Source organism: Embiotoca jacksoni, unplaced genomic scaffold (genome assembly GCF_022577435.1).
Source record: "Embiotoca jacksoni isolate LCO1_2020_lvr unplaced genomic scaffold, fEmbJac1.0.p SCAF_9, whole genome shotgun sequence".
NCBI classification, from domain to species: domain Eukaryota; kingdom Metazoa; phylum Chordata; class Actinopteri; family Embiotocidae; genus Embiotoca; species Embiotoca jacksoni.
The window spans coordinates 8,669,083-8,694,913 of record NW_027185447.1 but is presented as its reverse complement, the minus strand read 5'-3'; the positions used below and the strand labels follow the sequence as shown (position 1 = coordinate 8,694,913).

At 41.7% G+C, this 25,831-nt stretch overlaps 1 protein-coding gene across 1 annotated transcript; it reads left to right on the top strand.

The window, feature by feature from the left end:
• Window positions 1–485: 485 nt before the first annotated feature.
• ctnnbip1 (catenin, beta interacting protein 1) lies at window positions 486–25,831 on the top strand. Its single transcript, XM_069140961.1, has 4 exons — window positions 486–636; window positions 11,737–11,851; window positions 12,550–12,640; window positions 22,637–25,831. Exons 2-4 carry the CDS (start codon window positions 11,756–11,758, stop codon window positions 22,693–22,695), a joined length of 246 nt encoding a protein of 81 aa, XP_068997062.1. The 5' UTR covers window positions 486–636; window positions 11,737–11,755; the 3' UTR covers window positions 22,696–25,831.

Here is a 25,831-nt window from a genome sequence, read left to right as displayed (position 1 = left end):
GACCAGGTGGTTTGTTTGTATATTATATTATATTATATTATATATATAGATATATACTGTACTGTGTATATATATATACATATATATATATATGTTGACTGTGTTTCTTGGTTTGTTGTATATAATATATATAGATATATAATGTACTGTATATACTGTGGATTTTATATTTATATTTTTTACTGCTATTTACTGCTATTTTATTTTATTGCTTTTCTATTATTATATTATATTATTCTATTCTATTATTTTATTCTATTGTTTCTATTATTGCCTTATTGCTTCTGTATGTATGCTGCTGTAGCGAAAAAATTTCCCCTCGGGGATTAATAAAGTAAATACCTACCTACCTTCCTATAGATTACATTTCTTGGATCTTCCTAGATATGTGTTAGATGACAGATCCCAGAGGGGAGGAGGGGGAGAGGGGCAGCATGTGGAGCGGCTGGCCGAGCCGGTGGCGCCCCCAGCGGCCGGCAGCGGTACTGCCGAAGCAGCAAGGAGGACTCGCTGCGTTGAGTCAGTCCGCCGGAGCTCTGCCGACTGGAGGGATGTGACCCCGGAACAGGACGCCCTCCTACAACAACACCCCATTCAAACAGAGCACAGAAGAAAAGTAAAGCTGGACCAGGAGGGGTAAGAACACATCTCACATTTTCTTGACGAGAGGGGGCCACATTGTCAGGGGTGTATTTTTTTTTTTTTTTTTTTTGGTAGAAACGATGCGTTGTGTTTGAATCCCAGCGTTTACACTCGTGGCAGCAAGCAGCTGTACCTGGATGGTGTTTGCACCCATAGGAACTTCATTCAGGCTTTTGTCTGGGGCATGCTAAAGCGAGCTAGCTCGGGTTGTTAGCAGTGATCGCTTCGCTAAAGGCAGCGCGGGGTTTTTTTTTGTTGTTGTTTTTGGTCGGGACGAAAGAAAATGTTTGTTCTGATTAAAAAAAAACAAAAAAAAAAAACGAAGGCGGCTCGTGAGTCATCAAGAGCACGGTCCGTACGGTTTTATTTCACGACGGGGAGAAGCTTTATATCCGTATCGAAAATGCGCTGAAGGCTCGCTGCTCGCTTGCTAGCGGGAGGAGCGTCTGCTAGTTTGAACAGTCCCGCAACATGACAACAACAAAAAAACATGGACAGTCATGTGTGTCCGTCTCTGAGGGAGAACAAAAAAACTACTGCTTTCTGATTTTGTTGGCCGTGTTTGGACCTCGGGCATTTCACTTATATTTCATTCAGTGTTGGACTTTAAGGAAAACCTTATAAAAAAAAATGGGCAAGTCACCTAAAGAAAAAACAAAAATGTCCCTCTGAGGGATTAATAAAGTATCTGTGTCTTGTCTGTAGTTGAAAACAATCTGACGGTAGTCGTAGTGTTATAGTTTGATGGACTTGTATTCTCGAGTTTTCTGCTTCCTGCTGACAAATGAAGCCCACTACGCATACGTGATGCAAGCCTGCACGTAAATACTGAGGGGGGGGGGGGGGGGCTCATGTGTCTCATCTGTCCCATCTGTCCCATCTGTCTCATCTGTCCCACTCACCGATCAGGCTGGGAGTTCATGAAACATGCTGCTTCTACCGCAAAAAGCTACTGTACGTGTAGGCACTATATCCTTCAAATGGGATTTTCACATAACTCTCTTGACTGGTTTTCTATTTTTGGATCGTGCCACCCATGGTTGCATTGCCCCCCCCCCCCCCCTTTCTCCACACACACGTCGGATAACTGTCAACCCCTTTAAGTGGCGACGCTGGCACCGGGGCATTGATGAGAGCGTGTGTGTCAGGGATTGGCCATGGGCAAGCGTACCGAGTCCTCCTGGCAACCAGCAGACTTTGGTCATGGACCGCAGTATCTCAAGCCTGCCTCAGTTTGCACATTCCCTCAAGCTGTCCGGGGTTTTATGAGACATTCGGACTCCCGGCCTCCGTCCCCATGCTCATCTCCTCAGACTCGGGGCAGGTGTTCTTCAACCTCCTCGAGCCCTGCGGGGACGTCATCAGCTGCTCGCGAGCAGAGTTTAGTCGGGAAGGCTGGGTCATCTCATAATCGCTTGCTCACATTTCTTTGTTATGCGTGGTATCCTGCACAGAGATCAGAACTGTTGGCAAATCAGAATTGTATGCCCTGCCTTGACGTTGGCTCTTTTGAAAATCTTGCAGCCGCGCCCCCCCGAGGGACCAGCTTAAGGCAGCAGCTTCTGTTTCAATTCCTTTGAGGGACCCAGAGGAGTGAGCGTAGATGTTCTGTGATCATAGACCAGATGAGATTTAATTATTTTATGTAGCACAGCCTGTGAAAAACTCAGTTTTGTCAAATTAGACGTAGAAGCATTTGCAAAATCTGGTAGTGTGAACTTAATTCTAAAATGTTTTTATTATATGTTTGAAAGTAGAAGTTTAAATAATTGCACAAAAAAAAAAGCTTTTTCAACTCTCTTGGGAAAGCTAAAGCTGCAGTGGCATTAGGTATACATTTGTGACATGTAATTTCCAGCCCACTGTAGGTCCCAGTATCAAGTTGAGGTGGCACAGAAATGGTCAAAGGACAGTTAAGTACACCCAGAAAACCGACTATGAACTAAGCTTCTACACTTCAGCAGGATTGTTTGAGTTCATGCCTCACATGGTGACAACAACACATGACCTACTTATCAATCATGTTTTCACAATCTAGTTCATCACCATTGTCCCCAAATACTGTAGCCATTGTTGTGAACACTGTATATGTGAGGAGATGGCAGCATGCAGACAGCCAGTTAGTCCAAGTCAGAGCCTTTCTGGGCAGCCGTGTCTGCTCGTCGCGCACACGCTGTTTCAGGAGCCCAAGTTGCCCCGACCGAAAGGGAGTCAGTCTGCTGGGTGTCAAGTAGTTGTCATTACGTTTCCTGCATGTTTGGATAAGTAGAGGCTTTCTTATGTTGGGCGATAGAGCAATAGGACTCGTAATTAACGAGTTGTTTGGTCTTTAAGTTGTCAGAAAATTGTAAAAGTAGTTTTTCCCAGAGCCCAAGGTGCAGCCTAAAATGTCTAGTTTTTTTTCCCCACCAACAGCCCCAAATCACAAGAAATTGTTCATATTTTATGAAGGACTAAAAGAACCAGAAAATATTCCCATTTAAGATGCTGGAATAATAGAAGAAAAAAAAACATTTTCAAAGTGATTTAATCGATAGTAGAAATAATTGTCAATTAATTTTCTGTCCATCAGCTTGTTGATTAATTAACTGATTGTTTCAACTCTAATTTTTAAAAAGTAACAAGACAAGTTGTTTATTTTGCTGAACTGCAGTGTTGAATAGAGCTGCAAAAATAGCTGATTCCAGCTTCTTAAACGTCAATATTTTCAGTTCAGTCAGTGCTCCATAATAATAAACTGAATACCGTATAATTGTTGACTGTTGGTCGGGATAAAATGAGATATTTTAGGCTTCATCTTGGGCTTTGGGAAACACTGGTCGAGATTTTCCACCATTTTCTGTCATTCAAAAACCAAAAATAATTCATAGATTAATAAAGGAAATAAGCAACAGATTAATAGATGATGGAAATAATTGAATGAGAACATTGTTCTGTCTTAATTTCTGCAAGCTAGTAGTTTTAATAGGCTTCATGACATGGTTAGCCATCAGTAGAGTGTGTGTTGGTGAGTGTGTACCTGCAGTGACACAGCTGCTCTACAGAACCAGGCCAGGTTGTTGGCAGCTCAGCTGGCAGCCACACCAGGCTTGTAGCCTACTTAAGTTTCTCACACATTTGCTTTGGATGTGGGAGCAGCTCATGACTGAATTCAAATCATTTTTCCTTCTCAGTTTCTGCTTTCTGCTGACGCTGATGACCCCTCAGAGTCCTGTGTACTTCAGTTCTGCCTGCCGGAGGAATTTGATTTGTAAATTAGTTGTTGTGCATCATTTGATCCGCTGTCAAGCCAATAGGGGAACTGGTCCAGTGCACTGTGGCAGCCCCTGCCCTTCTTCACCCTGTACAGCAAATGTGAGGGCCTATCACATTGCATACTGTTAATTCCTGGCAGCAGCCCCTGATTGCACTGTGTGGCCCTGCCAGAGCCCTGAAAGGGTCTTGAGAAGTGTTCTTTGTGTTTTTGTTTCTCAGAGACACCATTGGACACTGTTGTACACAGGAAATCTAGAATGCAGAGGCCAAGCGAGAAACAGGCTTGTTTCTATTTTTAAAGTTGCATTGCTGGATGTGTAAGTCCTTAAGAAGTGTAGCACTGCTGTGACAGTCTCTCTGTCATGCTGCAGATGTGAACATTTGAATCAAGCCTATAGCCTAATCGCATTTGCTGGAGCAGTGTGAAATGTTGAACTACTTTTAGTAAACACTGAGGTCACAATAACAGTTATTTTAAATCATAATAGGATTTCAGCCCTTGGCTTATTATGTAGACCATGACCGAGCACATTTTGATGGTAACATATCATCCCTCAGTAACCCAGAAGTTGTCAAATAGAAAGCTTTCTCTTTAAGTTAGTTTAAAACCTGTTAGGACAATTCTTGGTCAACTTGAGATGAAGTAATAGAAACAGTGGAACACAGTTCAGCGCATTAAACATCAGTTTTTTTCACACATTTATTTTAACATGATACCAACTCGTATCTAAAAATATCTTCATTTTAAGATATTATACAAATTCTAACTGCACGGCAGATATTTAGCGTCCTGCCATGTGCTACGAGGGCAGGGAATCAGATGGTGACTCGCGATGCCAAACTATCTCCATACATTTGGTCATATTGACAGTAGTATTGAAATATAGGCCAGTCTCCATTTTACAACTATTTGTTGTACAGCCATCTGTGATACATCAAGATAACTGTAAATGAGGATGAAAAATAATGCCCATTAGATTTTTTTTTTTTTAAATACTAAGGGATCCATTATATGCATTTTAATAATGAAAGTAATATTTATAGACATCCGAGAACACTTGTACAGTGGAATTTTGTTTATAGTGTACCATCAGTGTGAAGAAGTATCATAAAGCTGAATTGCCTGTTAAAAAGAGCACTGTAAATATACACCTTAACCTCAGTATTGCAATAGACAATAATGCACTATAGAGCTTGAACAAATAATCTTTTAATAGATTTGTCAATTGACAGAAAAATGACTGGAAACTATTTTATAAAGCAAACAGAAGGTGTAAAAAGGTGGCAGGAATTTGTTTTCAGCCTCTGAGGTAAGAAGATTTGCTGCTTTTCCTTGTCATAGATCTTTGTAAACTGGGTATTTTTGGGGTTTTAGCTTGTTGGTCTAACTAGATTTTTTAAGACGCCATCTTGGGCTCTGTGCAGTTGCAGCGGGCACTTATTGATTACTTTTGACATTTTATAGATTGATAACTAACTGGAAGTGTAATGGAAACATGAATGATTATGAAAATTGCCATGATGTGTTAAACAATATAATCCCAAATCAGTTATGTGTACAAACACTTTGTACAGATTGGAAATTGGAAGCTGACCCTTGTTTGTTTTTCATTTACTTTAGTTTCCTCAGTTCAGTATCAGTGATGATGGGGTTCAGCTCTGCTGCCTAGAGGGGCTCAAAGAGCTTGATGCCTCAGCTCGGCCCAACATCACAACACTGACGAGAGGCCAACATGGGCGGAGAGGGGGGATTAGGACTAGATCAGCATTAAAGAAAAGCCTTTGATTACATGTGGAATATTAGCAGTATGTGTCTGAGACTGGCTGAATATCCCTCGAGGGATTAGTGTTGAGCCAGCCCACCGCTAGAATCGAACATCGGGCACACACGAAGGCGTCTTGACAGGGGCGCCACGGTGGTGCAGTGGTTAGCATTGTCGCCTCACAGCAAAAAGGTTCCGGGTTCGAATCCGGTCCTGGGCCTTTCTGTGCAGAGTTTGCATGTTCTCCCTGTGCTTGCGTGGGTTCTCTCCGGGTTCTCCGGCTTCCTCCCATCACCCAAAAACATGCACCTCAGGTTGGTTGGTTGGCGCCGCAGTCGTTGCAGCAGCTCCCCCTCGGGATGCCGCTGTAGCAAAATAATTTCCCCTTGGGGATTAATAGAGTACAATCAAATTTAAAAAAAAACCTTATTGTGGTCCTTCGATGGATTTAAGACACGTTACATGGAAAAGCACTTACTGTATATCACAACATTGGTGGAATGACCCTTGTAGGCTACACATTTTTTAAACTTTTAAAAACACTGTTTATAGCTTTTTAGCAAAGCTGGATAGTGCCGCTTGTAATATCCTTCTTTGTCACTACAGCTTGACAAATATACATAATGTCTACAATCATTTGATAACATATATTGACATAACATATTTTATATCCCCTCTGTTAGTGTGGCAATAGAAAATATCACATTTTTCAAAATTGGCCTTAAATTTCTTGGGATGTTGCCAGCACACGATTAAATCAAATTGTTCTAATATACAACTAATTATTTTGTAGGTTGATGTACAGTCATTAACTGAAACAGCTGTGCAGCGGGGAATACATCAGGGTGAGTGTCTGAAATTGCATTGGTGAAAAGACACTTCAAGCTGATGTCTTTTCGACGTTGGAAGATGCCGCGGTCGGCAAGAAAGCTCAATGCACCACCTCAGCTGATTTCAGATCAATGATGTTCAGCAGTGCCATCAAATCATAAAGTTGCAGAAAGTAGTTGATCTACAGTCTGGAGAAGTTTGATTCGAGGTAGTCTCTACAGTATAGAAGACTTTTAAAAAGGCGGCCCTCTGATGTACAAACAAAACCAAGACACTCACGAATACATGTCCACTAAAGTGTCGAGAAATGGCAGCAGATGTACTGGACTAAAGACCTAAATTTGGCTCTGACATAAGGCGGTTGGTTCACTGAAGAGCTGGTGACTACTTCAACAACGAAGGTCTGCAGGTGACACTGAAGCGTAGTGGAGGTCTTTGCAGGATCGATAGAGTTGATCAGAATTAGTGGCGAAAGCAGACGTTGAGCCGGACCAGAAGCCAAAGCTTTACATTTATCAGTTGATTTTACTATCCAGCCCTCACCTGTGATCATGATCTTTAGGTTTTGACTGAAATAATGAGATTGCCAATAGAAGGGGTTGATTTTCCTCTGTAGGGTGTCTGGCTTCACTCTAACGGAGAGTAAGGAGCTTAAACATCCAGGAGGAGCTCAGAGCAGAGCCGCTGCGCCGCCTTATTAACAAACTGAATTGAGGTGGTTCAGGCTTCTGATCAGGATGCCTCCTGGACGTCATCTATTGTTGTTGTTTTTTAAGCATGCCCATGTAGTTTTGTATTTATCACATAGTATCATCATGGAGGTGTCTGACTGATTGATCTTAGACTAATTCTCCTGCAAAAGTCCCTCCTTTTTTATTAGTTTACTGGTGGTCCTTCTGAAAATATTACCATCATCAATTAGATATTATAGGCTGCAAAAAGCAACATTTTGGGGGATTCGTCTTTTTCTCTTCTCAGAACAAACTAATGGGTGACTTCGCTGTCGCTTGCCGCGTGCTCCGAAAGTACAGCCAGATTCCTGAAGATTCAGTTGGTCTACAACAGATGGTGCGGCCCCCACGGAGCTCCGATCTCAATATTATGGAGCCGGTTAGCAATTGCTTGAAGAGCCAGATGACAGTGAAACCGTCTGAATCCATAAACGATCTTTAGCAACTTCTCCAAGACACTTAGAACAAGTCGCCTGCCAAGGACCGTTAAAAACAGTGTGCCAAAACTGGTTAAACAGGGAAAAGGTTATCACAACTCATTTAATTTTTTTCTGTTTCTTAAACTTTGTATAAAGTTAATTGAAAATAACTGTTCGTGGAAATATTTTTGAAATCACCCTCACTTTACAGTTGTTGTTGTTGTTGTTTTTTACAACTGCCTAAAACATTTAGCAGAAAAATCATGTCAGTATCTTTGTTAATCAGTTTTCATTTTGTATGATAGAAAGTAGGATGTTTAAAACAGTGCTTTTACTGAGTTACTAGTAATTTTTTTTTTGTCTTGAAACCAATAATTATTTGATTATGAGGAAAATGAAGCTAGAATTCTGATGGATTAATAGTCAGTCATTTCATTAAGTCTAAATCCCTTAACATTTGCTGGTTTCAGCTTCTCAAATATGAGGATTTCATCTCCAACTGGACTGAACCTTCACCCAGTGTGTTTCACTTTGTAAACCAGCATTTAGACCCTGGAAGACATTATGTGGAGGTTAAGTTTCTGGTAGTGAGGCATTGTATGCCAGGTACCCGAGCACCATCTGGTTGATTGTTGGCATTATAAACCCCGGCTGAAAAGCTAGTTTGTTCAGCAAGATTGCATACATGAAACTACTCATTACATAATCATATGCACAATGTTAATCACTGTTGTCTACATGTTGCGATCCAGTTCACTGACTACCAGAACTGTAATTATTCTACTTGTGTAGCTGCTCTGCTGCCCAAAATAGTCATCTACAAATTAGTCTTTCTGGCCCCTTGGAGCCTGAAGAAAAATAGGTGAAATCCATAAAAGGATGACATCTGTCTCCTTTTTCTTTCTTTACAAACATAACACGACAATAGAAGAGCATATCTGATTATCCTCATTTACAATTCCACATTGTTACTACTTTCTGCAGAGATTCTTCCTATGGGATTTTTTTTTTTAATTTTTTTTTTAGCACAATGTTTGTTCTTCTTACAGCGGATATTGCTGTGAAAGTAGGATAAAGTAAAATAAAAAATTTTCAGGCTGGTAAAAATTGCAGCCCTCGAAACAGTCAGGAGCCTGAACAGACAGGGTTCTAAATATGGACAGTTTTCAAACTTCAAAAGCAAACATCAGAGGATCTGAAATGCCTCAGTCATGAAAGCAGTAGGGCCTATTTATACAGATGATGAATGTGGAATATAGCGTCTTTATGTCCAGCAGCAGACGTGAATATGAATACATTTGTCAAGTCTCAAAATATGCCGGAATATGGATCTTTGTTGTGTTGTGTGTTCAGTCTTCAAATATCTCAAGACATGACAGCACCTCTGGACAATTAGAGCAATCATGCTCTTCAGTCATTTGCCTCGTCCTCTGCTCTTTATCCAGTCGTACACTGTGACCGTTTCATTCCCAGTGTGCTTCAGAGGCAGGCAGATTGATGCTTCTGAGAAGGAATCATTCTTCATGCTGCATGTCGCCTCGCCGGTAGGTCTTTCTTCCTGGAGTCTTAGCTCTCCCATTTGTCTGAAGTGAGGCGCTCGGAGACGTGATGATCAAACGTGTCACTGCTGCTGATCTAAAGACACTGCCACCCCCCGACCCCCCCCCCCCTTCCCCCTCCTCCTGCCCCACTCCTCCACCCTCCACCAACATCCTCTCCTTATCATTACCCCCACCCAGATGCATTCACACACCACCACCAATCCCCTGGAGGTTTACTAAGCAACTGAACTGACACCAGCAAGCTCTCAATCTTTTCATGTCTCTCTTGCTTTGAGTCTTTCAGCAGCTCTCCAATTAAACTATTCCTGACGCTCAGGTTGAAGTGAATAACTAAAGTATTCATCTGCTCCTCGTTCTGTGTCCTGCTACCACTTTCTGTGGCTGAAAAGAAGACAAAGTCAAATGGTGTCTGCTTGAGGTAAACAGCCACCAAAGGTTGCTATAATTAAAAAGACTATAGCCAGAAGCGTGGTCTCCAGTGGCTCTGATCTGGATGAATCCACATGCGTGGTGTGGCAACCAAACGGCAGCCAATGGCCAACGGTACCCCATTCATCCTTTCCCCCTTGGGCTCAGGAGAGGGGGGATGGCGAGCCAGCTCCTCAATTAAATATAACCCTACATCAAACGGCCTGTCAACATGCATTAGTGGTCCTTTGTATAGATAAGAGGCCAAAATAAATTGCCAGAACTATCATAGTCACTGTGGCTCCCGCAGGCTTTTTATGAAATATTCTTAGGGGAGAACAAACCCCGACTTGCATACTGATTTTGTTTCCGTTAAATCTTATTTTTCTCTAACCAGATTTATCCCTTTAAAAGATTTCTTTTGCTCTTTTCTATGAATTATTTGTTCTGGATGCTTAGCTTTTTCAATTAGCAAATTTAGGCTGAATATCCAGCTGTGTGCGCCTTGTCTTGTTGGTGCATCGTAAAAGAGATCTAATGTGACAACAGTCGACCTTGATTTGTGTGTGCTATCACAGTGGAACCCATCCCTTTTCTGTCAACCGCATTAGCTTTAGCAGCTCCTTTTATCGCCTTCATGTCCCTCCCCCTTTTTCTCCCTCTTTGCCTGTATTTTGCATCTCTGCAGACTGACATTGAAAATAGGTCATTAGTTAGATGGAGAATAAGAGATGGAAGCAGGCAGGGGTGAGATCTGTGTGAAAACTGCCATACAGTATTAATGATGCTGTGAAGTAGCAAACCTCACTGTGACTGCACTGAGACAAGTCTCCTGAATTGGGGAAGGCTGAGGAGCCCAGACATCCAGAGGGAGTGTGTGTGTGTATATATATATATGTGTGTGTGTGTGTATATATATATATATACATATATATATTCACTGAATCATTCAGGTGTTCGTTGGCACACTTCAGACGGGCCTGTACATGTGGCTTCTTGAGCAGGGCGACCTTGCGGGCGCTGCAGGATTTTAATCCATTACGGCGTAGTGTGTTACCAATGGTTTTCTTGGTGACTGTGGTCCCACCTGTCTTGAGATCATTAACAAGTTCCTCCCGTGTCGTTCTGGGCTGATCCCTCACCTTTCTCATAATCATCGATACGCCACGAGGCGAGATCTTGCGTGGAGCCCCAGACCGATGGCGATCGATGGTCATTTTGTGTTTCTTCCATTTCCAAATAATCGCACCAATAGTTGTTTCCCTTCACCGAGCTGCTTGCCGATGGTCCTGTAGCCCATTCCAGCCTTGTGCAGGTCTACAATCTTGTCCCTGGCGTCCTTAGACAGCTCTTTGGTCTCCGTGGTGGAGAGATTGGAATCTGATTGATTGATTCTGTGGACTGGTGTCTTTTATACAGGTAATGAGTTGAGAGTCGGAGTACTTTCTTAAAGCGAGAGGACTAATCTAACCGGTCTGTGGGAGCCAGAATTCTTGCTGGCTGGTAGGGGATCAAATATTTATTTCACACAATCAAATGCAAATCAATTTATAACTTTTATATGATGTGATTTTCTGGATTTTAATTTTTTTTTTTTTTTTATATTTTGTCTCTCACTGTTAAAATAAACCTACCATTACAATTATAGACCATTCATTTCTTTGTCAGTGGGCAAACTTACAAAATCGGCAAAGGATCAAATAATGATTTCCTTCACTGTGTATATATATATATATATATATATATATATATATATATATATATGTATGTATGTATATATATATGTATGTATGTGTGTGTTTTATGTTGTTATTATTAACTATTAGGGCAGACTTATGTCTGAATTCTATCCTTTACAAAATTTTAGTTCAGTGCTGTAGATATACTGTATAATGCAAAGGCTGAAGAAACTAGTTGAAACTATGATCCCTTTTACACCCTGCATGAGCGAGTGTTCACCCCACATTTACTAATAGAGTGTCAATCCATCCGCTTAGCGCCAGTCAGATTGTGCGGTCATAACAACCCGGTGTATACATATTTTTAACCTGCAGTAATACTCTGTGTTTGTGTAGCTGTGATTTTTCGCAGGGCTTGTGTAAATCCGATGTGTTTGTGTGTCCAGAGCCACAGGAGCAGGGGGGATGAACCGCGAGGAGGCCCCGGGGAAGTCTCCTGAAGACATGTACATCCAACAGAAAGTGCGGGTCCTGCTCATGCTAAAGAAAATGGGATCAAATGTAAGTTGCGTGATTAACACAAGCTACTGTCATGGGACCTTTTAAATTTGGGCGTTCATATTTTACAGATTTGGACAAATCTGCACATATGACATTTGTCCACAGTGCTTGTTTGTTTAATCAGAAAAGACATGTCCTAATCACCTAAAACATGCCCCTAATACATGTTGCCAACGTGGCCATCAACACCAGAAAACATCAGTACGTTGTCGAAGTGGTTATCATAGGTGCTACCAGAACCAGAAGGAAAAGTACATTTCCTTTTCGAGGCTAAAAGCAGTCATCAGTATCAAGTATTGCTGGTGGAATAAGCCAGTCGTAATTATCTGTATAGGTTGAAGGTAAAATCAGCTGATGACCTAATAATTATTATGTTTGGTTTGTTCCCAAGAGATAAAATCAGATGATACTCTCCTTTCAGTGACTGAAATTGACCTCTCAAGAACTTAACTTTCTAAATGGGCAGAACTGACAAATGTTCTTGTGCCCCGAGATATTTTAAAAGAAAGAGAGTTGTACTAAAACACAATAACTAGTTCTATAAATTATTGTTAAAACTCGGGGTGAATTATTTTGGTTTTTAATTCACTAATCAGACTGATGAAAGCATGCTTGACGTTGTCTTCAAGATCAATCTTTTGTTTCGTTTGTATTTTGGTTTCTTAATTTTGAAAGTCACTTTGTTTCCTGCTTTTCAGCTTACACCAAGTGAAGAGGCTTTTCTCCGGAATTACGCAGGTGTGGTCCACAGTCAGATGAGCCAGCTACCACAGCACAACATAGACCAGGGTAAGACTCTGACGCACACACGCCCACAAACTCAAAGTCATCCAGCCAATTATTTGTTTTTTGGGGAAAAACTTTTGAGCTTAATTGTCAGATGTGGTTAAGTTACTTTTTCAGTGCCGGTCAATAGTACTTTTAGTTTTCAGATAATTTAGTCCATATCATATTTCACTTTTTAAGGTTTACAAGTACAAGGTGTTTATGGCAGCGGGTTAATATGAAATCTGTTTGTAACAACATTAGCACACAAACACTACATGACTGCTACTGTGCCCAGACTGAAAACACGGTGAAATTCCTCCACACACATCACTGAGAGTGTGAACCCCAGCAGGCCAAACTTGTTCCCTGGCTGTGTGCGAATGCCGACTCAGCGCTCCATCAGAACAGCCAGATTACTCACACAGCAAACAGTGTGGCTGACTGGAAGCAAGTGACTCATCCTCAGCATGAGTGCATCCCTCGCTTCAGTGCTGCTTCTCACAAAAGGTCTAGATAGAGAATATTGTGGTGTTTACACTACAAAGCAAATCACTCTTCATACATGATGTTAAGGCGCTATTTTTGGATGAGTGATGCGACCCTTATACCTGATCATCGTGCTTTTTCAGGACAGCTGAGGGCGCTGTTGAGCTTTCTTGAGCCCCTCCACAGGTCTCACACGTTCACACCACAAGAGGGAGCTCCATTACACAAAATAGGAAACGTGGAGAGGCACTGCAGTTACCGGAATGCAGCAGCAAATAATGGAAGTAGACTCATCAGCTGCTTTCATGCTCAGTCTAAAACATGGCTGTTAGATCGAAGTCCTGCTGTCTTCCTCCGGTACACCTGCTGGAGCTCAGCTCTGGCTTTGCCCCATATGATATTGTCTCCTCGGGGGAGCTTTAAGTCAGGAAAGTTGCCTGTGATGCCTCACACATTAAATTGTGAGGTGTCCTTGTCTGTGTCCTTTCTTTGCAAGGAAACAATCAGTGTTGTTTGAATTAAGAAATATCTAATTTTCTTTGTTGGAGAAGGGTTAGTTTAGGATTATGTAAAAGGTGCAATGACTTTGTCCTTTTGTCTGTGTCCAGTGTTGAACTACATTATCATATTTTGTTAAACTCAGCCTCACTGTGGACTTTGGGATGCTTCATTCAAATTTGAATGTGGGTCAATTGCGTCACAGACCGTGTCGATTTCTGTATTACACTGTTTCTTCATCAAGCAGCAGAATGTAAAGGATTGCATCAGGCAGGACAGATCGTGTTGTCATGCGTTTCAAAGTACAGCACCAAGATGTGAAATCAGCACTGATTTAAAGCCATGAATTTATGATGGTTGATTTTTGTCTGTTTAAGCAATCACAGACTTGCTGTCAGTTTGTGCTGCAGACGTTAATTCTCTTTTGCTTCGTGCCCTTTATTCGATACAGAACTCCATGTCTTTGCTTTGTCAATACAGCTATAACGAGCCTCATTAATTATAGAAGAATCGGACTGCTGAGAGAAGTCTGAATTATACATCACAAAAACAGACACATTTAGTGTCATTTGACAGCTTGCCACTTCCTCTGTGTGCCAATAAATTATTCGTGGTCCGCAGTTTGTCTCGGGTATCGTGATTAGGCGTTATGGAAATGGCTGAGAGTTAATCGGTTTTAAATATTCAGGTCTTTGAAAGTCAGCAGTTTGTAGGTATTGGCAGACTTGGGATCCTTTTGAGGTGGTGTGAAGAGGTTTAGGTGCATGAAGGGGGAAGTCCGCTATTTGATATCATTTAGTTTCGATAATAGGGTGAAAAAAAAAAAGAAAGACAAAAGTCATTGTGCCTTAAAATGCAATTCACAGAAAACAGACTTCAAATGACCAATTACCAATGTGAAACATTACCATGCACAATTTTATTTAATTTTGGTTAAAAGAAAAAAAAAATATAAGTAATTATGTGGATCTTAACCCTAAATTTTGGGGAAAGGGTTGATTCTATTTCAATATGTTTTTGCCCTGCTTGACTAATTTTCAGCATCTATGCCACAGGAGATTAATCATGTGTGGTTCCTCCAGTTCTCACTTCATTATAGTGACAGCAGTACTGTCTGTCCCAGGTGACCATCACACGGCCCAGCAGCCAGACGGACACCTTTCTGTGTCTGCCCGGCACTTTTCCAGGCAGAGGTTGTTTGTTTACCTCTGATTGTGTGTCATCAATATACCATCTCGCAGCAGTTCCACCTTCAGACCTCATGGTCTGGTCGATCTCTGCAGCAGAGACAAAGGTTGTAGCTTTAGTCAATAACACTTTTTTTTTGTCTTCTACACTTAGCCTTAGAAGTAATTTAAAGTTGTGACATTGAGAATTTAAAGAATAGCATCATCCATTTTGAACTACTTTAAAATGATTTTTGAGGTTTTAGAAGAGTCGGTTCGGACGGTAGAACATTAAATCCACAAAGCACAAAGATTTTCTCATCTCCTGAACAAGTTTACGATGTGATTTGGTTCAGTAGCAGCCGTAATAAATGACACACAATTCTGCGGCTGGCTATTTTTAAGACTGATAAATTATAGTGAATGACTCACCCTTCACTTATAAAGCAATACCGTTTTGTCTGCTATTTTCTTTTAGGGTTTGTAGAATATATAAGCAGTACAAGCATAGGCTTGGGTATGAAACTAAACCTATTCAGTCACAGCATTGTGAAATGGAGAATAGTTTGAACATGCTGATGCAGGATGCTCTGATACAGCATCCTCAAGAAGTCTTACCGAGTCACGTGTCAGATGTGGCCTTATTGATCGAGTGGCGGCATGCTAAGAGGGCACCGTGGGGCAGGATGGCGAAGCATAGATGTATTGAGATATTGATTCCTCTTAAGTCAAGGCCATACTGCATTCAGGAATTGTTAAATACAAATGTAGGTGCAAGAACACACAAACGCAAATGGGACAAATGGATAACGCCGTGGCTGTTGTCAGCTGAGCATATTTTGATGGGGAAATGAGTCTGTAGGTGGTGTAGTTTAATCTAGGCAGAAATGTTGTCATCCTTCATCACGTCTGGTAACTCTGATCCCGACTGGGAATGCTGCTCAAACACTGAATCATTTCCTCAGACTCTGCTCAGCTGTAATATGATGTTCTGGTTATTCCTCGTACGAAACAAGACAAAAACCAAGTCTTTCGCAGAGGTAACCACCCATATTTCTCGTAAATCTACGGGTCACTGAATCTGCATTCCAGATAGTTTTAATTGGCTGATTACCATACATGCAAATACAGAAATTTTGTTTTGCAATTTTAATCAGGCCAGAGAGAAATTCTCTGCCAAAGGCTCTGGAGCTGTGATTTTTCTTTTCAGCTTTCTTGTTGTGAATGCCTTAATGGAGATGAGTTTTTGGTGGTGCAGAGGAACAAAAAAAAGTGCCACATTTTAACTTATACTGAATAATGACTGTCTTTTTAAAGTGAATCAAGGAGGCTTTTCTGTGGAACAGTAGCTACAGCATAATATGGGAAATATAGAAGTTTTGTCTGCGTAATCAGGGTGTTATTCTTCCTTCTTAACGCTTTTATTCACAGTTTTCTGGAACTGACATCGTGTCACTTCAAACAATACGGTTTGTCAGAGCCACACATAAAGCCACCAATCTCAGGTCTTATTATCCTGTCCGATTTGACGAGGAAAGTTTACTCCTCCCAGAAGGACGTTGGAAGGCCTCAATGAAAGAGGAGAGAGGAGAAAGGGGTTTCCATAGCAACCTCAGTTGTCCCAAGAAAGCTGAGCTTCCCCCTGTGGGCTTTGGTGTTGTTGTGACGTGCTGCATCGGTAGATTGGAGCAGGTGTCATTAGGGGGCTTGAAGGCAAGCTGGAGCGCTAATTACACAGCCAGAGTGTGATATTCCAATCTCCCTCCCTGTCAGTCCCGTTCCTCCGCACAGAAATATGGCCTCTGCCGTGTCACATGGTACTGCAGCCGCGCACGATCAATACACAATCTTGTGTCTTTTTGTGGGTCTTACAGTCCCGGTGTGAGCTGTCCTGAATCCTGCCTTTTCAAGTGAAACCCACGTCACACAGAGCAAGGACCCCACCACCACACGCACGCACGCACGCACGCACGCACACACACACACACACACACACACACACACACACACACACACACACGCACACACGCACACACGCACACACACTCACACACTGTTTGGCCTGTCAGCCCAGGCGGTCGTGTCGAGTCTTACTCTGTCCTGTTGTTCCCTGCAGCATGAATCAGAGCCAAACACTTTTATGAAGTACCACATCTACCTGATATGACTCACTAAAACACCAAGGCCTGATTTTCTCCTCAAATTTGCTCTCTGCGCCACAAGAATATGTATCTGCTTATAATGACAAATATTAAAGATGACCTTTGATAGGAACTTTTCCCCACTCATATGTGCTGAATCATCTAGTTTCCTTCTCTTTTTTTATGATCTGATCCTTACTGTGGTAATTGAAACCAAAAGTTGAACCAAACTGATTTGTAGTTTTACTGTATTATGGGGTTTGTTTCCATTCTGATTTGACCTGTAAACTGTCAAATTTACTAAGACCATCTTTTAAAGGAGCCATTTGAACAAAAACAATTATACTTTCAGTTGTTCAAGCCTAATTTAAAATCTCATTACATCTCTTAAATATGTTAAGTGAAGAACAAACTGTTGCACAAATGTGACCTATCTGTGAATTTCACTGAACTCATTGATCATTCGATTCTTTTTTTAGGTTGTATTTTCTCTTAAAAAAATCTACTTAATATTTATCATCGTGAAGTGGCCACATTTTTTTTTTTGCATACTTTTTCTTTTCTTTTCATTTTTTAACCTTTAATTAACCAGGAAGTTGAGTGAACTAAAACGGTAACAAGAAGTGCAGAGGTCTGAACTTCATTAACTTTGTAGTACTTAAACTCTCAAATAATAATGCAACAGAGGAGAAGCAATGAAAAATGTAATTAAATCAATACTCAGGCAAAAAGAAAGAGGTAAGAGAAAGGACTCGATACTTGATCGAGATGCTCCTAGCAGGCACTTATGGAGCACAGACACTCCCCTGTTGTTTGTCATGCTTCTTAAACCACCCCTGCTGTTGTTTAGTAGAAGGTTTTTATCCCATCAGACCCTGCACAGATTGTGACCTTAAATGCTGTTCGACTCATCATATGGTTGCTTCTCTGCTTACTCAGGCTGGAAAGACACGTGTAACGCAGCTCGGTGCCTCCGACATCAAACAATACTCCCTTTGGGTTGATTAATAGCTTTCTTATCCGATGAGGTTTCAGTGGAGCTTTTATGTTTCTTTGTTCATTTCAGGCGAACCACATATTGATTTATAGTCACTCTGAAGTATGAAGAAAGGCTGTTTTCTTGTGCATTACCTCATGTGAATAGATGATGATGTTCTTTTTGTGGCTGCTTTTACTGGGATGAAACCAGGATGGTTGTTCATTAATCTTGTATCTGCACTGTTATATTTTTAATCTCATCGATTATTTTTGCAATAGATAGTAATTAATATAACAATCTTTCATCTCGCAAATCTTTTGGGTCTTTTTGCTTGATAAATAGCCTAAAAAATTAGATTTTTACTAAATAGACAAAATATGATTGAAATAGATATGAGCCTTTGGTCTCATTTTACTTTTTCTTTGACTTTATATTGAAATAGTTTTACTTCTAGTTCTACCTCCATGTTCATTTCCTGGAAAGCCCATTTCTCTAATGAACTCAGAATGGGCTTTTCATCTTTCAAAGTATTTGTGGAGGAAAGAAATCAGGTGACATGTTGTTGCTGTTATTTATGTAATCCAGAGTCACTCTGTGCCCATCAGGCGGGGCGAGGCGAGGCGTGGAGGGGATGAGTGTAAGGTGGATGGCCGTATGAGAGAATGGCCGGACGCAGAGCTGCATGGAAACAAACCAAAAGCTGTTTGCTTTTACAGGCTGATTTTTATCTGTCGCTAGGCAACAGGGAGCTGACGTTTCCATCATGTTGGAAAGAAGTGTGTGTGTGTGTGTGTGTGTGTGTGTGTGTGTGTGTGTGTGTGTGTGTGTGTGTGTGTGTGTGTGTGTGTGTGTGTGTGTGTGTGTGTTCTGTATGTGTGAGTGTATTGAGTGTGATTGTATGAATGTATGAGTGTGTGTGTGTGTGTGTGTTCTGTATGTGTGAGTGTATTGAGTGTATTGAGAGTGTGTGTGTGTGTGTGTGTGTGCGTGTGCGCGCGCGTGTGTGTGTACGTGTTCTGTCCGAACATGACTCTTTAGGCAAAGTGCTCAGATATATCCCAGCGGTCCACTCTGCTCTGTGGATGTACTCTAAAAGAATATCTTTTGCTTATTCGGCTCAAGTTACTCAATGTCCGGCGTGTCCTTCCTCTGAACTGCCCGTTACACAAGGATGAACTCCTTCACTCGACCACAAAATAACTCTGACTGCCATTTATTGTGATAGATGGGTGTTATCACAAGGTGCTGCGCCAAAACATCAAATCTTGAACAGCAGCGCTATTCAGCAGTAGTGTAATTCAGGTCGAGTTCCCTTTTGTGTGGTGTTACATAATTGTCTCTTGTTCAAGCATCATTATCCCTATGTGCCGTCTCAAAGCAGATGAGATTTATGTTATTAACTAGAGTCGAACAGTATGTCTCTGCCAATATTTTTTTTTTTTTTATCTAGTTTCCTCTCTTGGTGCTTCTTCTCCCTGTCTGCTTTCTCTTTGCCTTGTTTGGATTGCCAGTGAGCTCACATGGGAAGGAAAATGTAAAAGTTCATATTAAAATCCCCCTCCGCCCCCCTAAAGTCTGTCTCTTACCAAGCTCCAAGATGACCTGAATGCGGCGTAGAAAGATGCTAATTATTTTTTCTCGAGCGATAGCCAAATGAATTCTGAGCTGCCTGATGATGAGGGTCCGCCCTTTGTGCCAAATACATGTGGAAGCTAACAGTAGCTGGCCTACTTTCATATCTCCACAATAATTAAATCTAACAAGCACTTCGGGGCTGCGGTGAAGAAAGGCTTTTTATATTCGACGAGGTGCTGATAGGAAATCTTTTCAAGCATATGTAAAGGTGAGGAACTTGGTGTTAATGATATTTATGTGATCCTGCTTGTCAGATGTGTTCGTATCAAAGCCTGATCATGCTCACTGTAGACTATTGCACCTCCGTGTCATTCGCCCCTCTCTTTTTAAGATTTTTTTTTTTTTTTTTTTTTAGGAGTTTAGTAGACTAGAACTACACTGACTGTGTGTACTTTGTGCTTTTATACACAGTCTTTGCTCCCATTATTAAGAAGCAAATGCATTTTGCGTAACTGCTGAGCACAAAAGACAGAATGAGTTTTTTTTTTATCAAACTTCTCCAGACTGAAGTGCTCAGATTAAACTGTTCTCCTGCCAAAAATGAGGCTTGTATGTGAGAACAGACGGATATATGAGGCACTGAATTAGCACAATGTGTTTTATTTATTGTTACAGACACAGACAGAATTAGAAAATATATATATTCACTAATCAGAGACAAAAACGGTCTTGGCAGGTTTGTGCCAATTGACTTGATGAATCGCAGTTGGCAACAAACTAATGAACGATTCCTTGTTAAACAAAAAGCCAGCTGACAAAGTGCTTTTGGGGTGCTGGCAGGATTTATACTTTGACTCAACGCAGATGAGGCTGTAATTATCAGTTAGTTCTCATTAAATTGGTAAAACTTAAAGAGGCCCAGAACGAAACGAAATCCGACTTTGTGTGCTGCAATATATATCATTTCACTGTCTCTTCTTTGGACCCTTTTTGCCCGACAGCTTAGTGAGGTTCATATCAGCTGGAATCCGGTATTGTTTACTCTCAGACAGTCTTGCGCCTCTGCTGACACAGCAGAGAAGATTGAAGGGTATTGAAGCCTCAGATCTAAGTGTTATCATGGCAGAGCAGGATGCTGCCGTCAGCGGGCCGCTCAGTGTGTTACAGTATCTCCCGTCAGGGCTCTGTGTCGGCACGCGGTGACTTTCTGCAACAGGTGAACACGGCAATAGATGAAATTACCCGCATGCACCGAGAGGATTTTCGTGATTTTCATTCTCGGCTTGATAGTCAGAGCTGACAGGATTTACAGGATCCTGAAAGGGACCTGGAGAAAGCCTGGGCTGCTGCACACTCTTCACCGAAATTCGTTTTTGAGTGATCCAGTCCAAAATGGACGGTTCAAAAACATGTAGAAGATTTACAGGGATCGAGTGATTCAAACCGTGTTCAGACAGGTGATGTTATGATGTGGCGGTGTAACAGGACCCAAACGCAGGCACGCAGACTCGGGTATCAGTTCAAAACACAGTCTTTATTGAAACAAAGGTGGTACCTACAGAGTCTATTTCCTCCCCGAGTCGGGAGGGCAACCCAACCGACTCGCACCGGGGAGACGAAGCTGGCAGGACAGCGGACAGGACCGCTGGCAGGAGCGTTGTCCGGTAGCGCTGGCTGGTATTGGAGCAGGACCGGGGACGGACTCACTGGCTCCGACTAGTAGTTCTGCAGCACCTGGTATTCCCAGGTGGTCTCCCATCCAAGTACTAACCAGGCCCGACCCTGCTTAGCTTCAGCGATCAGCTGAGATTGGGAGCACGGACTGGAAGCAGAAACAGGGTACCTGTACTGGAGCAGGAGGAACGGGAACAGACGGACGGGTGACGGACGGGCGACTGGCAGTACCGAGCAGTAACTCGCAGTATGGACCGACAACCAGATGACTGCAGGGGAAGTCTGTCTGTTTGTTATTGTGTCCTCCTCTCCCCGTCTCCTGTCACCTCCCGTGGCCACGCCCCTCACCGGTCTCCCCAGATCACCACCTGCAGGTGGCTCATTTCCCTGATCACCTCCCTGGACTATTATGTACCCTGCCCCTGCAGACAGAAAACATGAGGACAGGTGATCGGGGACAAAACAGAGGAGCAGACAGGAATCCTGACAGGTGAGGGATGCTTGCAGACAACAGAAGTGTACTACGAATTCAAATGCATCCCCGGTGGCACGGATCAGCCTCGTGTTTGTGCGTGCAGCGTAACAAACGTCCCAAACACTTGTTGGATACACCTGATTTACCTTTTCCAAAATACCTCTGTCAACTTTAAGAAGTCTGTACTCAAAGAAAAGTCCTTTCCTCGAAAGCGTACACGACCGAGGCCAAGTCCAGTATTCTTTCTGTGCAGCAGCGGTTGAAATGATCACAGAAATCAAGTGTGAGCGGAGAAGAAAAATGGCAGTTGAACACTTGTGGCTCATTCTAGCACCCGATACCAGGTGGTATAACTTCATGTACATAATATCTGCAGTTTGTTTTATGTTGATGCAAGGTAATATAAACACTGGTAGGTCTTTTGCCCATCTATGATGATTCCTGCACCGCTGTTGGAGAGAAGCGTGTCGTGAAAAAGCGGCAACCAACATTGCCGTCACCCCGCAGGCGGTAGGTTTGTGACCTGCCGTTCTGAAAGCCTTGAATTTGCTTATTCGGCCGTCACCATCTTGCCATGTTGGAGCCAGAAGTGACCATATTTGGACGAGCTGAGGAGATTTCACTGCGACCCTCCCACTGCGTACGGAAACTTGACTGCACCACAGTCCTGTCAAACAAACAGACACCCCCCCCCCCCCCCCCCCAAACGTACCGCTTTTTTTGATGATGTCATTAGCGATAAAAACTAACAAGGAGTGACCTTAAGCAAATGACACCATAATGACCTGTGGAAAACATTTATTCACTCTGTATTTCATGAGAGAAGTTAAATTGGGAGTCGACGGAGCCGCAGGCTCTTTGGAGCCCACCCCTGGCGGCGCTCGCTGGTGTTGCCGTTTCTAACACTTTCCACATCAGCCTCATTTTTCGACCCGGAAGATAAGTCCACTTTTACGAACGGTCTGCGGTTGTGAACATCTGCGTGTGGTTGTCTAATGTCCATTTTCTCCTGTCGGTTCTCAGGTGCAGAGGACGTGGTGATGGCGTTCTCGCGGTCAGAGACGGAGGATCGGCGACAGTGACCCTGGCCCCCCTCCCCCGCACCTACCCCATCGCGCCCCGCTGCATCCCGCCCCCCCCCCTCACTCCCTCCCGCCCCTGCACGTGATCCACAGCAACACGAAACTCCACAAACACAACACTGATGAGCTCAGGAGAAGAGGGATGCCCCGGGAGGGCCGGAGGAGGAAGGGAAAAGGGCACCGAGGTGGCTGCCTCCCTCTGCAACCGGCCGTTCCCACCCCGAAGGCCTTCCCCCGTTCAAATCGGCACGCCATCACCTGAGATGCACTGCAAGTGGGTCACTGTGCGCTGAAGCCTTGACAGCAAGGCAGTCAGTGAAAACACTCACAGATTGTGTGGATGATTATCAAATGTAGGTTTTTTTTTGTTGTTGTTTTCCTTTATTTTGGTGGGGGAGGGGGGTTGGTTTGGTTTTGTATTGTTTCATCTGTGTTGAGACTTTAGGCAGTGTTACGTGTTTAATCTGCTGCAGTCACTGGAGGAAGTGACCGGGTCAGCAGCTGACTGGAGCAAAGAGAAATATAGTTTTGGTCAAGCACGAGCGTGATTGTGTTAGAAGAGAGGTTTTAATTATTTCTGCTTACCCTAACTGGGCTGAAGTTGTTTTTGGTTTAGCTGTTGTGTTTTAAAGGCTTTTTTTTTATTATTCTGTCCACCAGGGGCCTCATTTATAAACACAGAAGGAAGCAGGGAAGATGCGTAAATACCAACTCCCATACAGATGTGGGGATTTAGAGATACAGACTTGTGTCCACACGTTTTGTTTTTTTCTCTTTTACTGTCTGTAATAGAGAAAAAAAAATTGGGTATAACACGCTATAATATATATACATATATATATATATATATATATATATATATATATAAAACACTTATATATAAGTGTTTATTCATGTATTTTTTTGAATGCCTATAACAACTCCTGTGGGCACCCACATGTGGAGGCTGGCACATAAACAGTGGCAGTATTGTAATGGTAGTTGTAATAATATAAAATATGTCTTCACTGAAGTTATAATTTGGCAAATATCATACATTAATAAACACTTAAAATAACTTTATAGCTGTGTGCAACCCCATTTTAGTGTCTTTTTGAATGATTTAATAAATGGTCAATAGGGGTTTTAAGATCTAATTTAACTTCACTTCATATCGGATTATGGCCTCTTCATAGAGTTCAACTTTTAATTGCAGCTGTAGAATCCGCACAATCTCATCATGCGAAGCGAAGGAAGCTTCAGTGGTCGACAGGGACTTCGATCAATCAGCGCTCACTGCTGCTGCCACTTGCTGATTTCCTCGTATCAGTTAAAACCAGAAATGCGAACAAAGACAAACGATTAACTCGCTCAAGATCGCTGCGTATCGCTTATGTATAAACCCTCTAATGACAAGCTGATTGATGTGTGTATTAACACGCACAACGGGGCCCGTCATTAATCATTCGTGTTTAATTACGAGACTCGTGTCACGATGGATGAGCTTTATAAATGGGGAAAAAAAAGCACGTTGAGGTGTTGTTTAGCGCTCACACAGTTTTCTCCGTATGTTTCAGGGTGGAGTCTAAACACGATTTTATAAATGAGGCCCCGCTTTGTTGTTCTGCTGCTTTACTTTGAACCAGAGGCTGTTGAGAGTGCAACAGTGCTTTGCTCACGAGGGAAAGTGTAAGAATTAAAGACACTACCAGACAAAATCAAACATGAAACACAGGTGTACACATTCTCCCCTCACAAATACAGGTTTGGGGTTATTGTGACATGTCAAAACTTTTTTTTCTTTTTTTTTAATTGTACAGATAGTTTGGAAACTCGGAGCATTAATTAAGTGTGCCAATTGTATTTCTTTTCTCTTTTTTTTTTTTTTTAAATCTGTAAGATAAAAAAAATGAACAGTTAAGAAAAAAAACAAGCTCTAGTTGTAATTTATTGTTTACTGAATTGACACCCTGTTCTTCAAACACATCGTTAATGAAAACTTAACAAGTTGCTCTTTAATTTCATCACCAGTGGCTCTCTGTTTACACTACAGTCACACAAACGCTAATTTTTAACTGAAGACGTGAAGCCAAACATAAGAACTGTGTGCTATTTCTGACCGTACTGTATCTCTTGCACTATTATCGGTGGGATATCTGCGAAAAATACATTTTGATATCTAGCACGGAGATTCTATGTTTGATTCAGAGGATTTGAAAAACAACAACTTTGTAAACACATTTTTATTGCTTCAGTGATTTAAGAAAAAAGAAAAAAAAAAAATCTTCTCCTACGTTAATTGACTCAACTGGAATAGCTCGAGTGAATATTTGCTAAGAGCCGGCAATTTTTCTAGTCACATGCTCAATATTAAATGTGTTTTAAGTACAGTTTGTTAACTTGTATAACTTAAAAATAATTGTAATGTTTTAAAGCCAAGCATGTCTGCCTTGTGGTTTCTAATGTTCATTTAGCCGAGGCTCTTTGGAGCCTCGTCACGATGACCATTGTTTGTACATTCTTGACATTTGTGGAAGCTACTAGCTCTTTTAAAAATGTTTCTGGAAAAAAAAACAAAAAAAGAGATAATTTTTTTGTATGGGTAAGTGTTATCCATTATATCCTGTTGGCAATAACTTTTTTTTTTTATGTCCTCAACAATCATCGCAATGTAAACGGCCAACAGATTTGTCACTCTGTCTGCCAACGACAAAGACATTTGTCTTTTTATGTTTACTTTTGTTTTGAAACATTCTTTATTTGTCTATGCATTGTTTAGGTTTTTTTTTTTTGTTTTTTTTTTCTCGAAAAGGTGTCTTACTGTACATTTCACCTATCAGGGTTGTTCTACAGCCTTCGTTCGATTTGTGAATGAATGTCGGTGTGTGAATGTGTGTGCGATCATCATTGAACCTGCTTTCAGCATGCTGTTGAGTTGAGACTAGGATCGTGTATCTTTTTACTGTGATGACCTGATGTTGCTTAATTGTTCTTTTTTTTTTTTTTTTTTTTTTGAGTTGCTTTTATATTTTATTTTCCTCTCTCAGTCAACATTGATTAGTTGGTTTTGTTTTGTATGACTGCTGACCATGTCTTGACTTAATGCTTCCAAATCCTATACCAACTGAACCATTAAAGAACTTTTAAACAGTGAAAA

Coding starts and splice junctions, on each gene's coding strand:
- ctnnbip1 (XM_069140961.1), top strand. CDS start 11,756: ATGAACCGCGAGGAGGCCCCGGGGAAGTCTCCTGAAGACATGTACATC. Junction 11,852..12,549: donor TAAAGAAAATGGGATCAAAT/GTAAGTTGCGTG, acceptor CCTGCTTTTCAG/CTTACACCAAGTGAAGAGGC. Junction 12,641..22,636: donor ACAGCACAACATAGACCAGG/GTAAGACTCTGA, acceptor GTCGGTTCTCAG/GTGCAGAGGACGTGGTGATG.